This window comes from Stegodyphus dumicola, chromosome X1 (assembly GCF_044657685.1).
Source record: "Stegodyphus dumicola isolate Sdum_Otavi_A_Nest chromosome X1, ASM4465768v1".
NCBI classification, from domain to species: Eukaryota; Metazoa; Arthropoda; class Arachnida; order Araneae; family Eresidae; genus Stegodyphus; species Stegodyphus dumicola.
In genome coordinates this window covers 29,789,811-29,815,277 of record NC_140780.1, presented here as the reverse complement: position 1 = coordinate 29,815,277, position 25,467 = coordinate 29,789,811, and the positions used below count along the sequence as shown (strand labels likewise).

Here is a 25,467-nt window from a genome sequence, read left to right as displayed (position 1 = left end):
TGTACAGGAAAAAGCACAATGTTTTCTTTTTTTTTACTGTCAGATTGTTCAGGAGGTTTCAACAGTTCCTTAATAATTGTTCTTGTTGATCGAGGCAAAGTTGGTATGCTACTCTTCATCCATGGAGCAAGAACATCTTCACTTAGCTTTATTGCGAACTTTTCCCTTGATGATACTTTTTCAGGTTTTATATTATGCACATAACACGTGCTTTCATGAAACTGATATTTATCATGCTGAGAAATGCAGAAAAGAGGACTTCGCCGAGTCTTCTACTACATGACATCTGGTTGCATATCTGATCAAATGTGTCTGTAGTCCCTTTTATGGCTCAGTCCTTTGGTTCTTTAATAAATGGATCATATTGCGAGGTGATGTACTTGTGTTGCTTGATTTAGGAACAGATGACCACTTATCTTTAACACTGAGCTGAATTTTACGGGGGTAAAATAAGATTTTTCATGAGTCAAAAAAATTTTGGAATTTTTTAAATTTTTAAGCTACATATGTCAAATTTAATTTTTCAATTTGTTTAGCATTTTCTTTTTTAGCTCCATATTTCAAATGAAAATTTTCATCACATTGTTTTTTTCTTCATTTTTATTGTCAAGTTAATATTCCTAAGTCGATTATGAAATGAAACATTACAGCTAACCATTCATCTGTCAAATGAATACAGTACAATTCCAGAAATCCGCAAAGCTTGGGACCAGAAGTTGTGCGGATTTTAGGATTTTGCGGATTTCAGGACAGAAAAGATAAAGCATAATATTTGAACTAAAAGTGCAAAACGAATAAGGCGTATTAGATACATTTAATTAAATTATTATATTCATTATTGCATTAATTTATTATATGCATTTAAATTATTATTACATATATAAATTGATTATATTACTCATTGTATTATAATTTATTTACTAAAAATATTGATTAATTGATTATATTATCTTCTAAGTTTAATTATAGTAGTATTATCTTAAAAGAGTGAATCCATACTAGTAAGTTATTTTGAAGTAACTTGAAAATAAAATGTTAAAAATGTTTTAACAGGGACTGGAATTAAATAACAAAATTTCAATTGTAAAAGGAATAAATTAAAGGCAATTAATCATTTTAATTGATCGGAAACTTTTCTTATTATATTTCTTATTTTTATATTACTTTTGATTTGTTTTTGCAAAGTTTGCATTATTTATCTTATATTTTGTAATTTTCTAATGTTTATATCAACTACTTTAAATTCTATTTCATAATGACAATTTCCAATGTTTAATTTTTACAAATAATATTGAACTCAAATGCATAAACACAGGGGTGTCGGGGGACAGTTACTCGAGCTTTATAGAAATTTACTGCAGAAATTGCTTTTCACTCAAAATTGAATTGGCTAAAATGCTTAATAGGAATAAGTTTTTTGAATATCAGCATTGGCTCATAATCCCTTCTATTCACGGAAATATTTGGCCTGACTTGAATTGGCGGTTTGGCTTAGCCTTATTGCTCGAGTAAAGACAAAACACCTTCATATTTATTTATTAATTATTGTTCATTGAACGGGAGTTGGTTTGTTCCCCTTGAAAAGTCAACTAATTTCCGATCAATGACAATGATTACATGCATTTAATTAATTGCCTTTAATTTATTCCTTTTACAATTGAAATTTTGTTATTTAATTCCAGTCCTCGATAAAACATTTTTAACATTTTACTTTCAAGTTACTTCAAAATAACTTACTAGTATGGATTCATTCTTTTAAGATAATCCTACTGTATTTAAACTTAGGAGATAATATAATCAATTAATTAATATTTTTTAGTAAATAAATTATTATTAACTTACTTTGCAGCAATTGTGCAAGTAGTAGTAATTTGTTTTCGCATTAAATGAATTTAAAATCCTACAACATTCATTTTATTATAAGTACACAGCATCAAGGTCTGCCAATTTCGCCTCATGCAAAGATTTCTGGTTTCGGATTCCGGTGTTAGAATCACTGTTGCTATAAAATTTCAACAGCTTTTCTTTATTTTTCCATATATCATACACAATTGTGTCACAATTCCATACCATTCTACTATAAATCGAGGAGTAGCACTTGCTTTCATCTTCTGCAGAATCTGCACTTTTTGCGTTACCGTCAATGCAATGTGTTTACGTTTTTCAAAGTTGCAAGCAGTAAAATCATGAGTGCATTTCTTATCTGTCATTGTATTAAAAAGGGCTGAAATTAAAAATATTCTTAATTTATCCACAAAATATCAGGATAAAAAAAAGGCAGCACTAAACAATCTCGTGAAATGAAATAACAAAGCTCAGAAAATACAATGCGAATTGTGAACTTGAAAAAAAGAGTTGAGTGAATCGTCTGCTTTTTTACCTTGATGCATATTAGAGGGAAAAAAACTTATTTATTTTATTTTATTTTTTAAACTTTTTTATATCAATAATTTGGTATTTTCATTTTGACTCATTATTATTCGGTAATTATGACGCCATTATTCTGTAAGTATTTTTTTCTTCGATATTTCGTACTCGATGTTGCGGTTTCCGGAACCTATAAACTGAATGTTTATATTCAGAGAGGCAACGCGGATTTCAGGTCGGCGGATTTTCTGTATTTGACTGTATTGTTTTAAAAATGCTATATGTGAAAATATTCCAGTAAGAAGGAGTTTAAATTGCTTTTAATTTATTCGGTAAGAAGGAGTATTCCAGTAAGAAGGAGTTTAAATTGCCTTTTAATTTATTATAATCTATAGCAGCCAAGATCATATAAAGTTACTGAGTCGCATGTCCCAATTTCTGTTTTAGGGAAGGACGGGCAAGGTTATTTGTTATGGGGTTCATCCAGGAGACAAATGGGTAGCATTCTAGCGTTAAATAAGTGGCATGTTCTCTATTGAATCTAATATACAATATGCTCCAGATAATACTTTTTATATCTAGTGGCCAAATACATACTTTATATCGAACAGCTCATAAGTATTGATCAGGAATGGCCAAATCAATCAAGTCATTTAGCTATCTCTTCACCATGACCATTGCGCAAGACACACGATATTACACTTGCAAGAAATAACTATAAACATCCATGCCTTCCCCACTATGTAATGCTTGAAGCAGAATCACAAATTAAAAAATTAGAAAAATGCGATTATCAATGCACTGTAAAATGATTTAAATTAGCTACTCTGGATTGTACACATGTTTACCTTCATATTCATTCGTTTCTCCGTCATTTGCTTGTTCTTTATAATTAATAACATCTAGGTCAATCTCAGTTACTCTTTAAATGTGCTTGCTAACCCTTCACTCAGGGTGACCACAGATAGCAATTTTCTTTTAAATCTATACTCTTTGTAAGTTTTTAGTTTTCCAGTCTGCTTACAAATAGATCTAGTATTTTTTTCTTTCCAAGTAGTAACAATGAAACTAGCATGAGAGAGTTAGATACATTAATTTATACCTCACCCTGAATGCAGAAGATATTCATTTAATAAGCCATACCTGTTTGACTTCACCCCAAATCTTTTACAAAACCATGTTCTGTTCTTATCTTACCAAAAAAGAACTAAATTTACATTGCTGAAGCAATGCACATCGCCTTCATCTTCTAGTTTCATAAGAAGTAAATAAAATGAAAATGGTCATGGATTATTTTATGAAATCTTAATGTGTAACAAATAATGTCAAATGAAAATGTAATTTCGACTGGTACAAGGAAAAGTTTTGGTACAAAGAAAATGTTGTAAATTAATCAGGCATTTGAGCAGAAAACAAATAAAATGTTTTTTCCAAACTCACTTCTGGTAACCATAGAAATGCCAAGACACATCCTCTACAACAACGTCAAACACATGATATTATTATATCCCATGATCCTCTTGTTCTTTATTTTTTTTAAGCTTCTGTATGTGCTTGTATTAACATTAATGTATTTGGCGCTTATGTTATTTTAGTTGCAGTAGAATAAATATGTTATTAGTGCTTGAATCTGCATCGTATTATTAATAGATTCCTCATAACATCAACTTAAGTTTCGGAGACTTCGTTACGCTGCTGAGTGCACAAAATGTAAGCTGAATTTTGCTATTTTTATTCTTCATTGATTATTTAGACTGATATCGTTGTAGATCCGGGAACTAAAATTTAAACTGTGCATACAATATTGAAACTTTTAAATAAGAATTAATAATGGCACAGTCAAGTCTTAATGATTGCACGCAGATAATGAAACTGAATTCCGAAAATTATGCTACTTGGAAATTCAAGATTCAAATGCTTTTAAAGCGTGACGGGGTTAAATGATCTTCTTTATTTCTAAACCTGATGATAAATTTTTAAAGAGGGATAAACAAGCATGAGCTATAATAAATCTATGCATTGACGATTCTCAGATTATCCATGTTAGAAATGAAACGACTACCGTTGGTGCATGGCAGAAATTAAAGTCAATTCACGAGAGCTCCAATTTGAGCAGCAAATTATATCTTCTGAGAAAATTATATTCAATTAAAATGGCAAAACACAGTGATATGATCACACACATGATGGACTTAGTCGAAAGCCTGAAAACCAACGGTGAGAACATTCCGGATCAGCATGTAGCCACACTTCTGTTAGTTTCGATTCCCGAATCATACAATAATCTTACAACTGCCATTAAAGATAGAGAGGAAACTTTTATAACTACAGATCTTGTAAAAACGAAACTCACTGATGAGGACAACAGAAGACTAGAACAACAAGCAGATCGAAGTTCTAATTCTTCAATCGGGTTTAAATCTGCAATAAATGCAAGAAATTATAATAATAATAGACACAAGAAATTTTGTACCTTTTGTAAATGCAGTGGTCATAACTGTGAGTGTTGTTATAAGTTACAAAACAAAAATAATAATTTTTGTCATGACAACTCAAAATCCAAAACATGAGTGACCAAACATGTCGGAAAATCGAACCGGCATTGTATGAGCGCAGACACTTCCATTAAAGAAAGCTGTCAATCAGGCCAAAGAATTGTTTATGAAAAGGGTTTAATAACTACTCCACGATATTGCTCAGAACAAAATATAAATAAAAAGATTTTGTATGCTGATTCCAGTGCCAACAGTTATCTAATAGGAGATAAAAGTTTGTTTACAGAACTGATATACGAGGGTTCGCAAGCAAAAATTATTTTAGCGGATGGAAAAATTTTATATTCACAGGGCAGAGGATTTCTTGACCTTGATGTAGAAGATGAATGTGGATTGCAGAAAATTTGACTGACTGATGTTTATTACATTCCTAATTTAAAGAGCAACTTGATTTCTGTTAAGCAAATTGCTAGTAAAGGATACTCTGTTTCTTTTGAAAAAGAAAAGTGTTACGTCAAAAAGAATAGCCAAATAATTATGCGCACACATTCTGATGATAATAGTTTATATAAAATTGTTTTAATAAAAAATCCAAAGACCACTAATTTTGCAGCTGAATGTAAAAATAAAAATTGTATACAAATATGGAATTCAAGGTTAGGTCATGGAAGTTATGATGCAATCAGACAATTAGTAAGAGAAAATCTTGCAGAAGAAATAAAATTAGATAACTGCACTTATAATGTAAGCTGTTCAGAATGCATAAAGAATAAAATGCAGCAAATTCCTTATCCAAGAGCTGCTAGTGTTCGCACAAGAAAACCACCAGAACTTACACATAATGACACTTGGAGAGACATGTGTCTACTCCAAGTATTGGTGGAAAACTTTATTTTTTAGCCTTTATTGATGACTTTATTAGATACACTGTCATCTATTGGCTCTCAAAAAAGAATGAAGTTCTTAGTAAATTAAAGGACTTTGTCAGTATAACAAGAAATAAATTTGGGATGAACCATACAGACTCTTCGAACCTATATCGGCAGCGAATATACCAGCATGGAAATGGAGGAATTTCTATCGAATAATGGCATTAAACATCAACTAACTGTTCCCTTTTCGCCTCCTCAGAATGGTGTGAGCGAAAGAAAAAATAGAAGCCTCACTGAGATTATCAGGTTCAATGTTCCGTCTAACCTTCTTCGGGAACATGCAAGGACCTGACTCGGAACAGAGAGCTTACTAAAGCTATGTTCAAAACTGTGGGAAGTAGACAGGATACACAAAAAGGGTATACAAAACCCTTTATTTTTCTCTATTTACAATAATTTCCGTACTTCGGAATACACAGACCAGCTACTTGGAGTCAAAACGTAAAAGTATAAAAATAAAACTAAACTCTAATTTAACTTTAAAATAATAAACGTGGAAGATTGGCCTTATATTAACAGGAAGCCGTATGTAGTACAGAGAACTGTGAACACTACAATACGTTTAAAAATTATCAAGAGGATTAAAACCTCTGGCCTGGACGGCAACCAGCAACTGAGTAAACTTCTAAGGTAAGCGACCTGCTTCGACTAACTGCTTCCTCTCTCTCGCTTGGCAAAAAAGCCGCAACTTAAATACTTGGCATTCGCCAGACAAACTTTGCATAAATCCATTAACGCTTATAATTCTGGCCGGAAGTAGAAAATAAGAAGTGATAGTAAAGATTTAAAATAAAATAAACGTTAGTAAAACTTAAGATCCTTACAAGATGACCAGGTGCCTGCTGTCCTAAGGCCGACTTTCAGACAATTTTTGGAGTGAAGCTATCAACACAGCAAATTACATCCAGAACCGCCTTCCAACCAGAGCTTGTGATAAGACTCCCTATAAATTATGGAGCGGAAGAACACCTAATCTAGCTCATATGAAACAATTTAGTTGCACAGCCTATGTATATGTATATATGGAAAACTGCAAAACATTAGACCCGAAAGCGATTGAAGGCATTTTTGTTGGTTACGATCAATGATCAAAGGAGTACAGAATCTACAGGTGAAACCCATATAATTACCAGTAGAAGCGTAAAATTTGTCGAAGAATTATCTGCGAATGAAAATATTGAAATTTCTTTCTATCCAAAGGTTGAAGATGTTGAAAAGAAACTGAAGAAAAACACGAAATTAAATCCAAAGAAGAGGCAAGACGATTAGAAAGGAAAACGAAGGGGGACACCACCAGAACATCTAGGATTTTTAACAAACACAATCAAAACCATACCTAAGAATTTTAAAGACTTCGATAAATTGAATTCCAAAGAAAAGGAAAAATGGTTACTCGCAGTTGACAAAGAAATCCATTCCTTATTTCAAAATAAAACTTGGAAACAGGTTGAGCTTCCTGTAAGAAAGAAATCTATTGCCTGTCAATGGATTTTCAATCTGAAGGAAAACGAAGATGGAACAGTCATTCGTTATAAGGTGCGACTAGTTGCTAAAGGTTATAGTCAAAAATTTGGAACTGATTACGATCATACCTTTGTACTAATAGTTCAGCATACAACTATCAGAATTTTTCTTGCTGTCACAGCATATGGTAAAATACATGTAAGGCATGTAGACATCACTACAGCATTTCTACATGCAAATTTAGAAGAAGAAATATACATGCAACAGTCAGAAGGCACAGTTCAACCAGGACAAGAAGAAATGGTTGACAAACTGAAAAAAAATCTTTATGGATTAAAGCAAGCTGCTAGAGAATGGAATAAAAAGTCGAAGAAGTATTAAAGAACAGTAACTTTTCACAGAGTATGACATATTCATACTTTTTCCTAAAGAAAGATGTAAATGACATGATAATGATTATAGTCTACGTTGACGATATCCTTGCAGCATGCAAAAGCGAAGAAAAAATCAAAAGGCTAATCAAATCTCAACGAATTCTTTGAAGCCAAAGACATAGGAGAAACCAAATACTTAGGAATCAACATCAAAAGAGATGAAAATAAGTTCCTATCGAGTCAAAAATAAAAAACAGAAAAACTGAAGAAGATTTTTTGTCCAGATATCCACAAACCATCTTACACACCAATGGATACTTCTTATCCGAAGGAAGAGGAATCCTTTCCACCAGTGGACAATACCAAGTACAGGCAAGCCATTAGAGCCTTATTATAAATAGCCACTGTAACTAGACTTGACATTACTCTTGCAGTGAATCTATTAAGCAAGAAAAAAGAATCTTCAAATGAAAAGGACTGGAAAGCAGTTATAAGACTAATTCAATACCTGAACTCTAAAAAGGACATTTGCCTGATAATTGACTCTGATAGTCCACAAACACTTTCCGGTTATACGGATGTTGACTATGCATCTGATTTAACCACCAGATGAAGAACTGGTGCAAATTTATTTTTCTTACGAAACAGCTCAATATTTTGGTCCACAAACAGACAAAATTGTGTTTCCCTATCATCTACCAAATCCGAGCTTATTTGAGCAGCCATTTGAGCTCTTGAGCAGCCACTGCTGCTCAAGAGCTCAAATGGATACAGTCAAAAGTCGTTAATCCGGGAATTCGGCAATTCCGGATTATCGATTTTTCCGGATTATAGATCATCAGTTTAAATCTGGTAAGATGGCTTGCAGAAATTACAAAATTAAAAATATGAAACCGTAATTTATGAAATAAAGAACAATTATGATCTAAAGGGTATCAAAATTTACAGAAAGAAAAAGCTTAATATTTATTTGTTTACTTTATTAAACCTTTCTTTCAATGTAAGTTGTTTAAGTTGCTTCATTTCATGTAATAATACTTTCTCTTTAATTCTATTAAACAGACATAATTTCTTGTTTAGTTACAAAGTTCCGCTGTTCATGTCCTATAATTGTGTCGAGAATACCGACTAATTTTTCAATCGAAATTTTTTCGTTTTCAAAAACCTCTGTGTCACTTTCTCACTATCGGAAGCAAATTATAATGACGAGGAACTTGATTTAAATCATATCAAAGACGGAGTACATCGAGATGAAATACTACATTTAGTAAGGAATTATAAGCCAAATAAAATAAAAATACCTGCCCTGAAGATAAGGATAGTGCTGACAGGTCAACTTCCAATTCATTGCTCGCCGCGGCGTCATCCCCCCCCCCCCCCGCCACAGAGCAGCGTGAAATTGCTAAACAGATTTCGGATTTCGAAACATACTTTTGTTTTGTAGATCCTTTACATATTAGTAAATATATATCGGAAATTCTATTTGACATAATCGAAAGTTCAAGCTTACTTTTATAAAATTGCTCTAACAGTCTGCAAAAAATAATAAGCCGGATCCAATTCGAAGATTAAGGAACAACGCAATCTGCAACATTAACTGAATTAGATAATTTTAGCTTAGCTTATACCCTCCGTTATACCTTAAATGCCCATGCGTAAACGTATTATGCGCATGCGCACGCACATATTCGCAGCAGTAAAGGTCTTACGTGCATGCGTAAATGCCTATGCGCACGCGTAAACGCCTATGCGCATGCGTCAATGCGACGCATGGGCAGAAAGTTTGTAGCTTTGAGGTCCGTATTATGGGTGTCCGAATTAACGACTTTTGACTGTATTAGATCTCCTTAAAATTTTGGACTATCTCAAAAACTACACATTAAGATATTTGACGACAAGAAATCCACAGTAGCTTTTATAAAACAGGGAAAAATGAATACCAGGCTAAAGCATATTAATGTTAAATGTTCCTATTTAAGAGAAATGGAAGAAAATAAAATAATCTACTAAGCTATTGCCCAAACCAAAATTTCTGAAAATATGAAGTGAGCTAAATCTAATTTCCAATATTTCCCAAATGCATGATTAAAAAGGCAATTGTTGTAAATTAATCAGGCATTTGAGCAGAAAATAAATGAAATGTTTTTTTTAACTCACTTCTGGTAACCATAAAAATGCCAAGACATATGTATGCTCTTCAACCACGTCAACCACGTGATATTATTATATCCCATGATCTTCTTGTTCATTATTATTTTTAAGCTTCTGTGTGTGCTTATATTAACATTAATGTATATGTCGCTTATATTATTTTAATTGCAGTAGAATAAATATGTTATTAGTGTTTAAACCTGCATCATATTATTAATATATCCCTAATAACATCAACTTATGTTTCAGAGAATTCACTGCACTGCTGAGTGCACAAAAGGTAAGCTGAATTTTGCTATCTTTATTGCTTCAGAAAATACATATGTAAGGGCAAAAGTGGAAGCCCTTCTGAAATGAGTTTAGATGAGAGTGGAGGTTTAAAAAGAAATAAATGATAGTTTCACACCATAGTTATCCATCGCCTCAGAGCCGGATTAAGACTTATCAAGACAAACTGGTGTAAACATCTGTGGCGACATCAAAATCTTAAGCATTTAAGATGATCTTGAGCATTTAATTAATAAATCTTAAGCATTTAAGATTTTGATGACCCTACAAATGTTTACACCAGTTTTTTCCTCATTCTCGTGGTTTTGGTTTAGCTGCATCAAGCATTCCATGGTAAAACTGGCAATGGGAAATTTTTTGGTGTCCCTTTTCCTGAATACCTAAGGATCCTTTCATGATGCCCCTCTTGTTGAATTATTAATCAAGTTTTCAAAAGAAAAAATTTAAAAGATTTTGTATTGAAATATTTTGTAATGCAGGATACTGAAATGTGCAGATCAGACTGTTTTTATGCTATAATGTCAATTCATTTCAATTTTTTTAATCTTACTGGAAAAAAATAGTTATGATGAAGACATGCTTGATGATAGCAATGATAGCATGCTTGATGATGAAGACTTGCTTACATTTTATGATGAAGACATGCTTGATGATAGCAATAATAGTTATGATGAAGACATGCTTGATGAAGACTGACAAGTATTAAGGATTGTATATCACAAATTTCCAGAATTTATGGTTTCTCAGAAAAGTATAATGTTTTTTAAACCAAAAGTAATACAGGAGAATGGGTGTTTCATAATTAAATAATATCAACTGAAGCAGTATTCGGTCTGCTACATTCATATTGCTACTGAGGAAATATTTCCAGCACTGACAATGATCAAAATAAAATAAGAAATCAAGTATGAAATTCTTGAAAAATAAATGTTTTTGAAAAAGCAAAATTAAAACATTCATTAATGACAGATCTTACTACGTCTTAAAGTTAATTTAATAAAATCTTCCAAATGTATAACTATCTCTAAAATGTATAAATATTGCATAAAAATGTACAGAATATTAATTGGCAAATCAGATATGAAATAACTGTTATATATGAAATAACTGTAAAATGTTGTACATAAAGAGAGGAATTAAATAACAAAAATATAAGGTATGTAGTTGAGTACAGGGAATGAGTTGACATTTTTTTCCACAGTTAATAAATACATGAATTCAGCAGGTTTATGTTGAGTTCATCAATGATAATAACAATGAATTCATCAATGATAGTAACTCATATCGTAAAATGCCCTAATGGGAATGAAACAAAACAAAATATAAATTTAACATTTTTCTTACAAATCCAATGCCGTTTCTTGAATAAGTTAATACAAAATATCTTTTAATGTGTTGATCACCCTGCCTTCACCAGTTGTAACACAAACTTTAGTACACTTAATATATGATACATTAATGATCAGATTCTTCCTAGTAAGATTTACATATATAATTATTACTGATGAAAAGGCTGTTTCATTCAGGAAATACTGAGGGCACAATTCATATGGATACTACAGAACAAACTCCAAGATCTGAACTCATCAGGACTTTAGTGATTCTGAATTTGGAATTTTTCTGGATATTAGATTATGAATTTAAATCTAGTAAGATGACATACAGATATTATAAATTAAAAAAAAAATAAGGATTTATGACATAATGAAACACTTAATGATCTTAGAATTAAGAATTAAAAAAAGCTCAATAGTTATTCTTTTGATTTATTAAACATTTCTTTCAATGTACGCTGTTTAATTTGCTTTGTTTTTTTCAGTTTTATGTTAATATTTTCTCTTAATTCTACAGATAGGTATAATTTTTTGTCCAGAAACACAGTTCCGTTGTTTACGTCCTGTAATTGCTACATCGAGAATTCGTACTAAATTGTCAACTGAAATTGTTTTTTTATTCTCAAAAAACTCTCTGCTCCTATCTTCATTATCAGTAGTAATAGCTTCTGGATTCAGAGCCATACTACAGATTTCAGCAATCGCTAGTCGATTGACGATTGGGCCACCATCATTGTAATGAAAAACTCCAGTTATATCTTCATTTATTACCATTCTACCACATTTCTTCAAAAATTCCATTAATTGGTTAATTTTACTTTTTGTGTGCAATATCTGAACTCATTCAATTTTGCAGCTATCATTATAAAGTTTTAAAGCTTTACTGCCTACTGCTTATGCTTTTGTAGCCAAAAAATTAGCTGTCTAAAGCTATTTGAACTGAAACCTCATAGGCCCATCACATGTAAAACTATCAATTGAATCCCATAAGGGGAAGACAAGGAGGGTAGGAATGCGGGGAGATCATGGTCTCATAGTGAACTGTAAAAGCCTTATATCAATGGAGGGTAAAAATGACGTCCCAGGGAGTGAAACTAGAATTAAGTAGTACCATACTGTGGAAAAGGCAGAATGAATAATACTAATAAAACAGAGGCAAAACTACTAGTGCAAGCAACAGTCCCAAACATACGCAGTATAAAGAAAAATATAAATAATACGCAGTATAAAGAAAAATATAAATAAAGATATTAAGCAAAGCACTGATATAAACAAAATGATGGTTTAGGCCACGAAATTGTGGTCTTTCATCTTGTGTGCAAATGGATGAATTCTGACATTTTCAGGGAGGCACAGTACTCGAGTGAATAACAGATACAGTACAAAGTCCGTAATACAGATTTGGGCAGGACTTCGGTGATTCCGGATCAGGGGTTTTTCCGGATTATAGATCATAAATTTTAATCTGGTAAGATGGCATGCAGAAATTATACAATTAAAAATATGAAACCGTAATTTATGAAATAAAGAGCAATTATGATCTAAAGGGTATCAAAATTTACAAAAATTTATTTGTTTACTTTATTAAAGATTTCTTTCAATGTAAGTTGCTTTGTTTTTTGTGTTAATACTTTCTTTTTAATTCTCTCTTCTATAAACAGACATCATTTCTTGTTCAGTTACAAAGTTCCACTGTTCAAATCCTGTAATTGATGTATGGAAAATACCGACTAACTTGTCAATCGAAATTTTTTCGTTTTCAATAACCTCTCTTTCACTTTCTTCACTATCGGAAGCGCGCATTTCTAAACGCTTTACTGGATTTATGCGCATGCATAGCCGATGCGCACATTAAACGTGCATGCATAAGTTTGTGGCTTTGAGGTCCAGATTATAGATCACTCGGATAATGGATGTCCGGATTACAGACTTTGTACTGTATTGCCTTTGGCACAGCTCATACTTTGTCTGAAGAACTTATCATTGCATTTACATAAGGAATTCGAGATATAGTCTGTCTTTAGGTTTTCATGAAGCAGCTTATTCCTAATCAGGAAGTGTGCGTTTGTGATTTGTCTCAGAATCTCATTCCATACAACCTGGAGTTTCTTGGCATCACTGGCAAAAGCAGCGCACATGCAAAAGCCCAGCACATAATAGCGTGTAAAACTATGGTGTAAATCTAGCTCTTCCTACCTAGTAGACTGGATGCAGAGTCTTTGCCCAGAAGAACTTGAAGGTTATTAATCGTGCCGTGCATTTTGCCGGTAACATAATTAAAGTGTGTGCCCCAGATGAAAACTGATAACTGAGCTGAGCTCCCAGGTAGTTATTTATCATCATAAAGCTTAGCACCATCATCATAGAGCTTAGCTAGTGTTCACTATATGTTAAATACTATGTATCATGAGATTGCTGACTAAAGACATGCTGATCCGCAAAAATTTTGTCTATATTCTTCTATTACAAGCTAATGAAATTAACTCTGAATTATATAAATTATTTCTCATATTTACATGTTTTTCCCACACATGATTAAGGATTATCCGAGTTCTGAATAAATTCTCACACGCACTTAAAGCTTATCCATGACTGGTGCTAAATATTTTGCTGCCTGGTGCAGTTTCTGTGGCTTTGAAATTATTCTTCCAAAACGCCTCCCTAAATTTTAACAGATTTGCCACCACTAAATTTGGCGCCCCAATGCTTTTCTAAAATTCTGAAGATTTCACAATCCCTTAATTTTGTTACATGGCACTTTCCTAAATTCTAAAATCTTTGTGTACTCTAAATTCTGCCACGGTACGGCCGCACCAGCTGTGGCTTCTGAAATGGATTTATCTGAATTACAAATTAGTTATTTTTAATTTAAACAGCATGAAATGTAATCTTTTTGTCTATCATTTACAAAATCTACTTTTTTGCATATGGAAAGAAATTTCTGTTGAATTTCTTCTTATCAACACACTCAATACTTCGCAGCTGAGTTAGGTGAAGTCCGTAATTATCGCCAAGCATAATGGCCACATAAAAGGTTGTAGAGACATTAGGTTATTTGGAAGCAGAAGAGATGAAAGATGAGCAATGCCCTCACCGAGACTCGAACCACAGACATCTTGAATACGCGCCGAGCTCGCTGACCACTACACCACGAAGGTATGTTAAGTAGACAGGAGAAATATCTTATATACTCCTCCTTTTAAAGGGAAACTGAGGACTAGGGGACAAAATCACTAAATCCTAGTGGTGGAGAACTATCATCTGCCAGCTTTTTTAGTTCCAAGGCCACTATAGAGACATTAGGTTTTTTGAAGTGGGAGGTATGAAAAATGCGCAATGCCCTCGCCAGAACTCGAACCTTTATAAAACATTCCAAGTGTGCTGACCACTACACCACGAAGGCATGCTAATATAGAAAAAGAAATGCTAGAAATACCTTATAATGTTACCATGTTGTTTGGTATTCGGTTACTAATATTAAAAAAAAGTTTAATCATCACTGCATTAGTCAGCTGCAGTGTGTTGATAGTTATGCAATGATGAAAATAAATAATAACAAATAATGATTCGCCAGGTTAGCGTCAGTGCTGGTGAAATTGTGAATCGGGACTCTCCATATATTTTCTAATGCAAAAATATCAAATGCACAAAAATGAAATGGAAAAATAAATAAGAAAATGAGGGGGGATGTCTGCTGGTGATCTAGAGGTCCGGATTTTAGATGCTTCCAAACATTGGACGACCTAATTTTGCTTTAACTTCCATTTAAGTTAAATGTCACCAAATAACACTTTTTTCAATAATGAGCACTATTAATTCCTGAAACTGAAACACACATTTACAGTACACTTTATTAGGACTTCATAAGGAGTCCTATTATATTATCAAGCAAATTTAGAGAACAGGAAATTTTTGTACTTAGAAAGTTAATAGAAAAAGCTGCTTAATAATGCCCCTCATTACTTAAATGGAAGAGCAGCATATCAATGGAAATCTCAAAATTAAGCAAAAATTCAATGTTAGACTAGCATAGATTTTGAAGGGAAAAAAATATTCTACCAATTTTGATGGAAATCTGATATACAGCTCTCTTTCAGAAATGAAAGAGAACGTTTTTCTTTCCTGCAATCAAACCATTTGTCTTTCAGTACTTAAACCGTGCATGTTCAGATAAAATGAGTTGAAAAGGCAGAAAAGCAAAGGTAAATAATTTTTATTTGGATTGCTTTTTCCATCAGGTCAGTTTACACTAGTAGCAGCTAGCTCTGCCCAAAATTCAAACCTATCATGATGACAGCTATTGTATTGTCAAAAACTAGGGTAAAGGAACAGCTGTGAGAACAAGTATAAAAAATATAATGACCTCACTAATCGACCAAAAACATTTTACTAATAAATTGCTCTTCAGGACTTAACATTACAAATAAATATCAATGAATTCTAATTTATATTTGAGATGTAAGTAATAAAAAAAAAGAAAGAATAGTTACCAAAAGGTTTCCAGATTGAGTTCCAAATACAATACACGAATCACACCACTTTGCTTCAGGATCCTCTCTTTCTAATTTAATCTGCTGATGCTTACTGAAGCATGATACCCTATCATCTAATCCAGTATATTTAGATATAGCATGACCTGAAAACACAGGAAAAAAAAAACTATTTCAAGAGTTCTAGCCAGATGCAAAATAGTCAAATTATTATATTGGTAAAAATTCAATGGAAACAGAAATTTAATAGAATTATGAAAAACTATTAACTTTGTAGCAAGAAATAATAGAAAAAATTACCACTATTAATATCCATGACCCATATTTCAGAATTCTGAAAAGCCACAGCCAAGCTGTTTAATGTAATGAATTCCACAAGAGAAATTGGACCATATTTACAAGCATCAAGAGTAGCAAAAGAATATCCAGAACGAGAAGGCCACATCTAAAAATGAATAAGTTAAATTATTTTCACAATTAATTTTAAAGACTGACAGATGGTACTGGCCGCAAAATATACTAATAATGTATATAAAACAACTATACAGATGATAAAAATTACAGAAAACACAATAGCATACAGCATGTTTATCACAGCATTGCATAACAGCTTTTATCATAATAAGAACATATAACATATTGATCGTAGCATTGACTTATGCATTCTAAGAAAAATTTCATTCTGTACAGATTTGGCTGCACTTCCTTCATGGAATGAACTAAGCTAACAAAACATATTTTATTTGTTCTTTTCCCAAATAGCTGATCAAATTCTATAGTTTTTCATAATTTTCAAATAATAATAATACAGTCAAAAGTCGTTAATCCTGCCTCGTCGGGACTTCGGCGATTCCGGATTATAGATCATCAGTTTAAATCTGGTAAGACAACAGAAATTATAAAATTAAAAATATGAAACCATATTTTATGAAATAAAGAACAATTATGATCTAAAGGGTATCAAAATTACAAAAAAAAAAAAAAAAAAAAAAAAAAAAGCTTAATATTTATTTGTGTACTTTATTAAACATTCCTTTCAATGTAAGTTGTTTAAGTTGCTTTGTTTTATGTGATAATACTTTCTCTTTAATTCAATAAACAGACATAATTTCTTCTTCAGTTACAAAGTTCTGCTGTTCAAGTCCCATAATTGCTGTGTCGAGAATACCGATTAATTTGTCAATCGAAATGTTTTCGTTTTCAATAACCTCTGTGTCACTTTCTTCACTATCGGAAGCGAATTATAATGAGGAGGAATTTGATTTAAATCATATCGTACATCGAGATGAAATACTACATTTAGTAAGGAATTATAAGCCAAATAAAATAAAAACATCTGCCCTGAAGATAAGGATAATGCTGACAGATCAACTTCCAATTCATTGTGCACCGCTGCCCCCCCCCAGCCACAGAGCAGCTTGAAATTTATAAACAGATTTCGGAATGGTTAGAGAAACGAAGGATATGCCTTTATCCATTTTTTGCAGCAATTCCACTTTTTGTTTAATGGACTTCGAAACATACTTTCACTTTGTAGATCCTTTACATATTAGTAAATATATATCGGAAATTCTATTTAACATAATCGAAAGTTCAAGCTTACTTTTATAAAATTGCTCTAACAGTCTGAAAAAAAAAAAAAAAAAAAAAAAAAAAAAGAGCCGGATTCAATTCGAAGATTAAGGAAAAACGCAATCTGCAACATTAACTGAATTAGATAATTTTAGCTTAGCTTATACCATCTGTTATACATTAAATGAGCATGCGTAAACATATTATGTGCATGCAAACAAACACATTCACAGTTGCAAAGGACTTACGCGCATGCGTCAATACGACGCATGCACAGAAAGTTTGTAGCTTTGAGGTCCAGATTATAGATCATTCTGGATTATGGGTGTCCAAATTAACGACTTTTGACTGTAATAGCAATAATGCATATTTAATTACCAATCAAACATCAGGTTTGACATTATGCAACTAATACACCTTAAGTCAGGTTCAGCTCTAGTAATTTGAGCATGTTAGACAATCAGTACAATTGGAGCCCCAACATAATAAAAAAATATTAATACTTCAAATAAAAATAAACCCTTATTGAGCTGTCTCTTAAAAGTTAATCTGTGCTTTTAAAAAATTGACGTCCTAAGCAATTATATATATACCCTATGCCTGAATTTGGTCTTACTTTTAAGCAAAAAGAATGCAAAAAATAAAGATACATTGTCTGTGATTAGTGATACGCATAGTCTGTGATTAAAGACTTGGAAACTGAGATGGCTATTCAGAAATTAAACATCCATGTGTTCTTAGATGCAGAAATCAATCAGAAATTATTCATAAACATTCAGGTATTTCCATATACAAAATTCAGTAACTGATTACAGATATAATCCTTCTTATCTGCGGGTAAGTCATTTCAGGATGTATAGCAGATAAGCAAAACTGTGGATAACAGTAAACATCATACAGAATACGACATTCATGCAACATATAAAAATGTAGCAAAGTTTGGTTGATAACTTTGGCATAGTAAAACATTATCAATATTAATGAAGAATAACAAATTATACCCTACACTATCTCACTTTGTATCTTGAATTGGTAATAAAATAATTCAAGATTTTTCACCAATGGATAAGACATCACAGCTTCTCTTTAAATGGTGGAATCGCTACTCTTATGTTAGGAAAACATTGTAAAGTAAACAAAGCTGTGACACATGTTGCTAACACTAACTGACTGACTATTTATTGCCGGACTACTACCAGGGACAAATAGAAGGGCTAGGTCATTCCTTTGTTCGACTCCTCGCCGACGCGAGTCTCACAGAGGGGGGAAACCGGGAGTAATCTGACGTATCTCTGTTGCACCTGCTCTGATTTCGCGCCTTTAAAACTGTAGTTTCATTCAGTTGCGAGACGATTTTTTGGAGATCGCATATCCCAAATTCATTTTAATCATACATATTTGTTTTCTAATAATGCAAATATTTAAAATAATTTGTGTATATATAGTTTTAGTCAGTTTTCCTTTTAAATTCTATATTTAAAGTATCCTTTATGTAATATGGCTTCTTGTGCTGTAGCAACATGCCGTAACACTCATAGAAATACGAAAGGAAGAGATATTGTATTTCATGCTTTCCCCAAGGACAATTTGCTTTTGACGAAAGAATGGATACATAAATGTCGAAGACAGGATTCTATTAATGTGAAAAAAGCAAGAATTTGCAGCGAACATTTTCTGTGCAGTGATTATGAAGATAACATGAGAAATCGCTTGCTTGGATTTCCGCAAAAGAAACTGTTAAATGCAATGCTGTGCCGAAAGTAAATTTATCGTGTGCAGTAAACAAAATAACACCAAGAAATCGGAGACATTTGAAAAAACTAATGCAGAGTGCTTTTGAAAGACTACATGAATTAAGCCCAAAGAAAATTTATTTTGAGGCCGAGAACGAAATTGAAGCTGACAATAATAAATCAAATGTGAATGATTTTGAAATAAAACTCACAAGTGACAATGCCCTATGTGACAATATCCCTGAGTGCCCTAAGTGTAAAGATAAACAAGAATGTATTGATAATTTGAAGAACAAAATAATATCCTTAGAAAATTGTAATAAAATATTGACAAATAGAGAAAAGAAAGATTTTAGAATGTTTGCTCAGCGACAAAGAAGGTGGACGACATTTAGAAAGAAATTTGTATCGGAAATTCAGAAATTAAAATCCCAAACAGCGAAATTTAGGAAAAAACAGAACAGATCGGAGAATTTGGAAAAACGTCTAAAGCATATTTTTATAAAGACGCAGATTAACGCATTGCTAGAAAAGAAGGAAAAAATACGGTGGACTAGTGAAGATATTTCACGTTGCATTGTCATAAGAGCTCTGTCATCTAAAAGCTACGATTTTTGGAAAGAATAAATGGGAATTCCTTTACCTAGCACTAGCACATTTATATGCAGATATTTAGGACTGCACTAAATTTTCATGTAGTCCAGGAATTCAGAGTGATGTTCTTGCTGTAATGAAGGAAAGATGCCAATATTTGAATTCTGTAGAAAAAATATGCGTTCTCAGTTTCGACGAAATGCACATAGATTCTAAACTCTGCTATGACTCTAAACTGGACCAAAATCGGTCCTTTTCAAAAAGTGCAGTTTGTTTTAATAAGAGGTCTCATTTCGCAGTGGAAACAACCAATATTTTTTGATTTTAACACTCCAATGAAGAAAGAAGAACTTTTTTCACTCATAAGACATATTCAATCATCTAGAGTAGAAGTGAAAGCAATAGTGTCTGATTTAGGAGGATCTACTACTTTGTGGAAAGAGTTACAGATTTTGATTAATAGTTCTCATTTTCCAAATCCAGTATTCTAAACGAAAAAAATATGGGTTTTTGCAGATTTAGCGCACTGCCTCAAATTACTGAGTGTTGGTGTATTTAATTATGACAAAGCACACTAGGGCTATCTGCCTAAGGGGAGGGATGCCTTCGTGGAGGACTTTCTAAGGGAAACTGGCTCGTATACACGTTACACATGGGGAAAACCACGAAAACGCCCATGCAGCCATCCCGTTCGCGGGATTCGAACCTCGGACCGAACTACCAGTGTTCAGCGACTTTACCGCTCGGCCTCTGGTGAGCTCAAATTACTGAGAAACCACTTTTTAGATAAAGGATTTGTTTTAGAAGATGGAACTGTTTTAAATGTTGATATTATTAAAGAGAATTAAATTGTGTCACAAACTAAAACCAAATTATTTAATGGTCAAGGGAAACGAGAGACAAAAATTAAGTATATATAATACGTTTTGATTTGAAATATTTCTAGATTGCATTTTAGAAGTTAATAGCGTAAAGCATATTTCAAATGAGAACTAATTCTGTTAAGATATTGTTACAGTTATTTTTATTGTATCCTCTGTTATTATTGATTCGATTTTGTGCTAGCTTAGCATTCTAGATAAAATATATATAAAGTATAATATTAATGTAATTGGCATAAGAAGACCTGCCCCCTTAACCCCCACTTTTGAAAAATTAAATAATTATTTTAGGTACTGTGAATAAAGTTGTTTTGTCTAAATTAAGATAACAATCTTACATGTATTTATTTAAATGAAATATTGATGTAAGCCTAAGTTACAAAATTATTTTTTAAAAAATATATGTTATTATAATGAATCGGGAGAAAAATATGCTAATGTAAAATTTACAATTAGGCTGAAACTCAAACTTAGATTAGCAGAAATTTTGCCATATATAACCATACACGTTTAAAACTATGCCAATTTAAGGTTATTATTTTGATTAATTTTAAATAGCTGTTATTATAGTTATCTTAGCAGTAGTACAGTTCTCTTAGTTAACATGCAGATAAAGAAATGATTAGAAACAAACAGGCATTTAAAGAAAAAAGAATCCCTGCAAATAAAAAAAGGAACTTTATGCTAAGAGTAGCGCATTTTATCTATTATTTTAAAATTGAGTAAGTACTATTAAATTTTGTAATGTTCAGTGTAAAATGCATACTGCAGTAACATTGTCTCTTCCAAATTATAGCTACCTTTCACACACAGCTCATTTTAAACGTTGATTCTTCAAATTTAAAACGCTAATTTCTATGTTGTCAATTGCATCTCCGCGCTCAGTGCCATCATTGCTACGTCATCACTCCTTACTGCCTGTTTCAGGGGGAAACACTCTATGAGCTAGCCCTTCTCTTTAGTCCTGGACTACTACACCAAATGCGGTTTTTCCGGCTCAATCAAATATTTGTCACTTGGGCGTGTCTTGTAATTCTATTTGTATGTTTTACCTCAGAGGGAACAGAGGTGATAGGAAAAAAGAGGGGACCGGACATTGTGCAGTCATTGGGCAAAGCGATCATGGACAGCAAGTCAAGGTGAGTGTATCGTCCTAATGAAGGTGTGAAAGAGAAAAACAATATATCAAACAATTTTATTAAAGACTACAATACAATAGATACTAATATACAGAAATAGCAAATAAATGTACAATATGTACACTATGTACATGATACTGCACGCATGTAAACTTAAGTATAAAAATTGGAGTCTTGCAAGGTGGGCTGCTAATGGCTGAATATCAGGGTCCTCCTTTAAAATCATATAACTGATAGTATTTAAGTTAGTCAAGCGAGCACAGTTAACAGCTTTCATATAGAAATTTCTATTGAGTTTGTACAAATGCTCCTCTATAATACCTAACTTTATAGCTCTGTCTAATGTTGCAATACTAACGTAGTAATCGGCGTTCTTAACCTAGAAATTGGCGTTAGTAATCATTTTTAAATTCTATTTTGTATCAGTTGCAATCTATACAGATCTTTCTTTTTGGCCATATTCCAAGCTGGCAAAGCATAGATATAATTGGTCATATATTCAAAATATAAACAAGTCACTTTCTTTGCAGATCTAATTTTGAAAATTTATTTTAGAAGGGGCTTTAGACTGTTTATTACACTAAAGACCTTTTTCTTCAGGCTCACGATATGGTATTTCCAGGTGAATTTCTAATTCAATACTACTTTGAGATACTTAACATTTGTGATTCATGGAACCTCTTCATTAAATAAGTAAAGTTCCCTTTTGAGTGGAGTATGCATATGCTTTCTCCTGACAGTAAGTAATTGCGACTTCTACGCATTGATCGAAATCCTCCATTTAGTACACCAGCTTTCAATTTCTGGCACAATATCTTGCAGCTTTTGTACAGCATGATTGGTGTTAGCAGAATTCACATATAATGCTGTGTCCTTTGCATAACCTAAAAAGTTATTTCTATTTAGGTGCACACTTGGGAAGTCCATTACATATAATAAATACAAAATGGGTTCTGGGGGACCCCCAGCATTTATCTTTCTTGTATTGGAGATGTCCTTTCCAATGCAGATAAAAAAATTTCTATTAGTAATGAGCTCGATCATTTCTCTGTCGATTTTGAAATTAATTAGCTTATGCATGAGACCCTCATGCCAGATGCAGTCGAATGCTTTTGCCACGTCCAGCATGGGAACAATTTGTCTGTGATGCAAAGTGTTTTCACAAAATTTCATTAGCCTTACTTGCTTGGTGATAGATAATTTGGTACAAAATCCGAATTATTCGGGTGGTAGCACATCTAAAGAGGGCTACAGCTTGCTCAGAATGACTCATTCACATACTTTCCTTAGACCTGAGACTAGACTAACAGGTCTATATCCCTCAAGCTGGGTAGCATCCTTTCCTGGTTTTGTCAAAAGAATAATTTGGGCATGCTTCCAACAGTTGGGTAAGTAGCTAATACTAAGATACCTTTATACTTCATAATTACATTCATAGGTAACCTTTTGATTACAACATTACTAATGGTGTCATGTCCTGGCATTTTGCGACCCTTTAACTTCTAATTCAATCTTAATTTTCCAGTGGTGAGGCGTATTTTACCAGTTTTGTAATGGTAGATGCATTCAGACAATCTTTAACTCTATAACAAATGTCATAAAAAATTCTAAGTCTCGTGGTATTCTGTTTGACATAAACTTTTGTTCTAAATAATCGGCGAGAATGGCAGCCTTTCCTTGTTTGTGATTGCTATGTTATCATGAGTAAAAATAGGCCTTGTGCTACTAGATTTTTCGCTTTAGATTCTTTTTAAAAGCCCATAAAGGACCATCAAATGTGCTTAGACTTAAAATCTTCTCCTTCCAGACATCGTTCCTATACTGATCAATCTCTACTTTAATTTTCTTGTTGAGTCTATTTAGTTCCGTTTTAACTTAAGGACTCCAAGTAAGATGCCATCTTTTGCGGAGGCAGTTCTGTTCAGTATTAAGTCCCTAATGCTTTTGGGAAGTCTTCTTGCACATTTTCTCTTAAAAATAAACTGTGAAGAATTACTGATAACATTATTTATGCTATCAGTTAAATTATTAATTGCGGTGTCGATATCCTTTACATTCCTTAATTTTCCAATGACTGGAGGGTTCTAAAGGTCCCAGTTAGTAACTTTTATTTGTTCATTACTATTTACTCTTGAGGTCCCAAATGTGACAACAACCGGTATATGATCTGAGGTAAGCTCATGCATGACTTCAAAGGTCATGGGGATAGTTGTGTTTGTAAGCATAATATCTAGAATGTCTGCCCTTTGTAGGTCACTAGGCCTGTAAGCATACTCTGCTGGTGCGTTAATTGCAACAGGATATTTAAGAGAAAATTATAAAGTGCCTTTCCATTTTTATTCATCTGGCAGCCCCACTCAGAGTTCTTTGCATTTATATCTTCAGTAGTGATGAAAGGCTTATCATTTGGGCAGAAGCTTGAAATGTTATCATTTAGTTGAGTAGCTGGTGGGTTGTAGACTGAAATAAACTGTACCATAGTAGGGAAGGTGCACTACAACTCTGACTGTTTCATGCTTATCACTTCTGTCCTCTTTTATTAAAAAGGACTGTAGAGGGTGGCGTACATAAATAGCAACTCCCGGCCTTTATGAATCCTTCTGTTGCACCAGTGCGTGCAATATTAATATTCCTACTTATCATTACTACTATTCTATTTAATATTAACAATATTTAAATTCCTACTTGGTGTAGTGTGGGTTTCAGAAATAAGTGCAATATATACATTGTGATTTATAAGAAAATTGTGTAATCCTGTGATTTCATTAAGAACTCTGCCTGCGTTCCAGTATGCTAACACAGCAGGGGCTTTTATTAGCAGTGTGCTTGCCCATTATTATTTGGTTCAGAGTTTTGGTTATCATTTAGATTTTTAACTTGTCTTATTTGTTCAGATAAGAGGAAGCTGGAGATTTTAAAAACTGACACTAATCCTGCTAAGTTTCCAAAGACATTTTTAGCTTCATTAACTGTATCAGTGTAGTCCTGCAGGTAATGCTTGAACATAAGATTTTTTCTCTATCACACATCTCAAATATGTCTGGTTTTAATTTATCACTTTCCTCTGTGAATTTTTCAACCCCCTTGAAGTTGGAGGTGTGGTCTAAATTACAGTTTGCGCACCGAGGACGCGTGTCCTTGATCTTATTTGGACATTCAAAAGAGATGTTGCTAACAAGAACAGGGAGACTATTAAAAGCAGAACTGAGAGAAATTTAATGGAAAGGAAAACGTGCACTGGATGAATATTGAAGAATTCAGGAGAATATGCGAAGGTGAATTCGATGTGCAAATGAAATCAAAAGCGATCTTTGTTTACGTAAAAACTACAGATGATTTTAGAAAAGCAACCAAACTGATAAAAAAAAAGAGGAATCCCTTTCCATACATTTTTGATGCAACGTGAAAAACCGATAAAAGTAATTTTGAAAGATCTCCAAAGAAAAATCACAGAAGAGGCGATTTTTAATGATTTGGAAAGATGAAAATATCCAATTTTGAAAGTAAATCAATTTAGAAGTGGAAAAACAACTTTGAGAAACTGCCCATATGGCTACTAGAATTGAAGAAAAATGCAAACGGTTATACGATCCATGCACTGAATAATATGTTTAGCTTCAACATAAAGATTGAAAAATATAACCCAAAGAAGA

At 32.8% G+C, this 25,467-nt stretch overlaps 1 protein-coding gene across 4 annotated transcripts in view; it reads right to left on the bottom strand.

Annotated features, from left to right (window-relative positions):
* The window catches only part of LOC118199566 (telomerase protein component 1-like), a 507,852-nt gene that overhangs the window by 100,475 nt on the left and 381,910 nt on the right, over nucleotides 1-25,467 (bottom strand). For all 4 annotated transcript variants that reach the window (XM_085808431.1, XM_085808432.1, XM_085808434.1 and 1 more), the window contains 2 exons: nucleotides 16,196-16,340; nucleotides 15,896-16,041 (listed from right to left, as the gene is read on the bottom strand). In XM_085808431.1, the coding sequence (XP_085664557.1) occupies nucleotides 15,896-16,041; nucleotides 16,196-16,340 (291 nt within the window). The remainder of the gene's footprint in view (nucleotides 1-15,895; nucleotides 16,042-16,195; nucleotides 16,341-25,467) is intronic.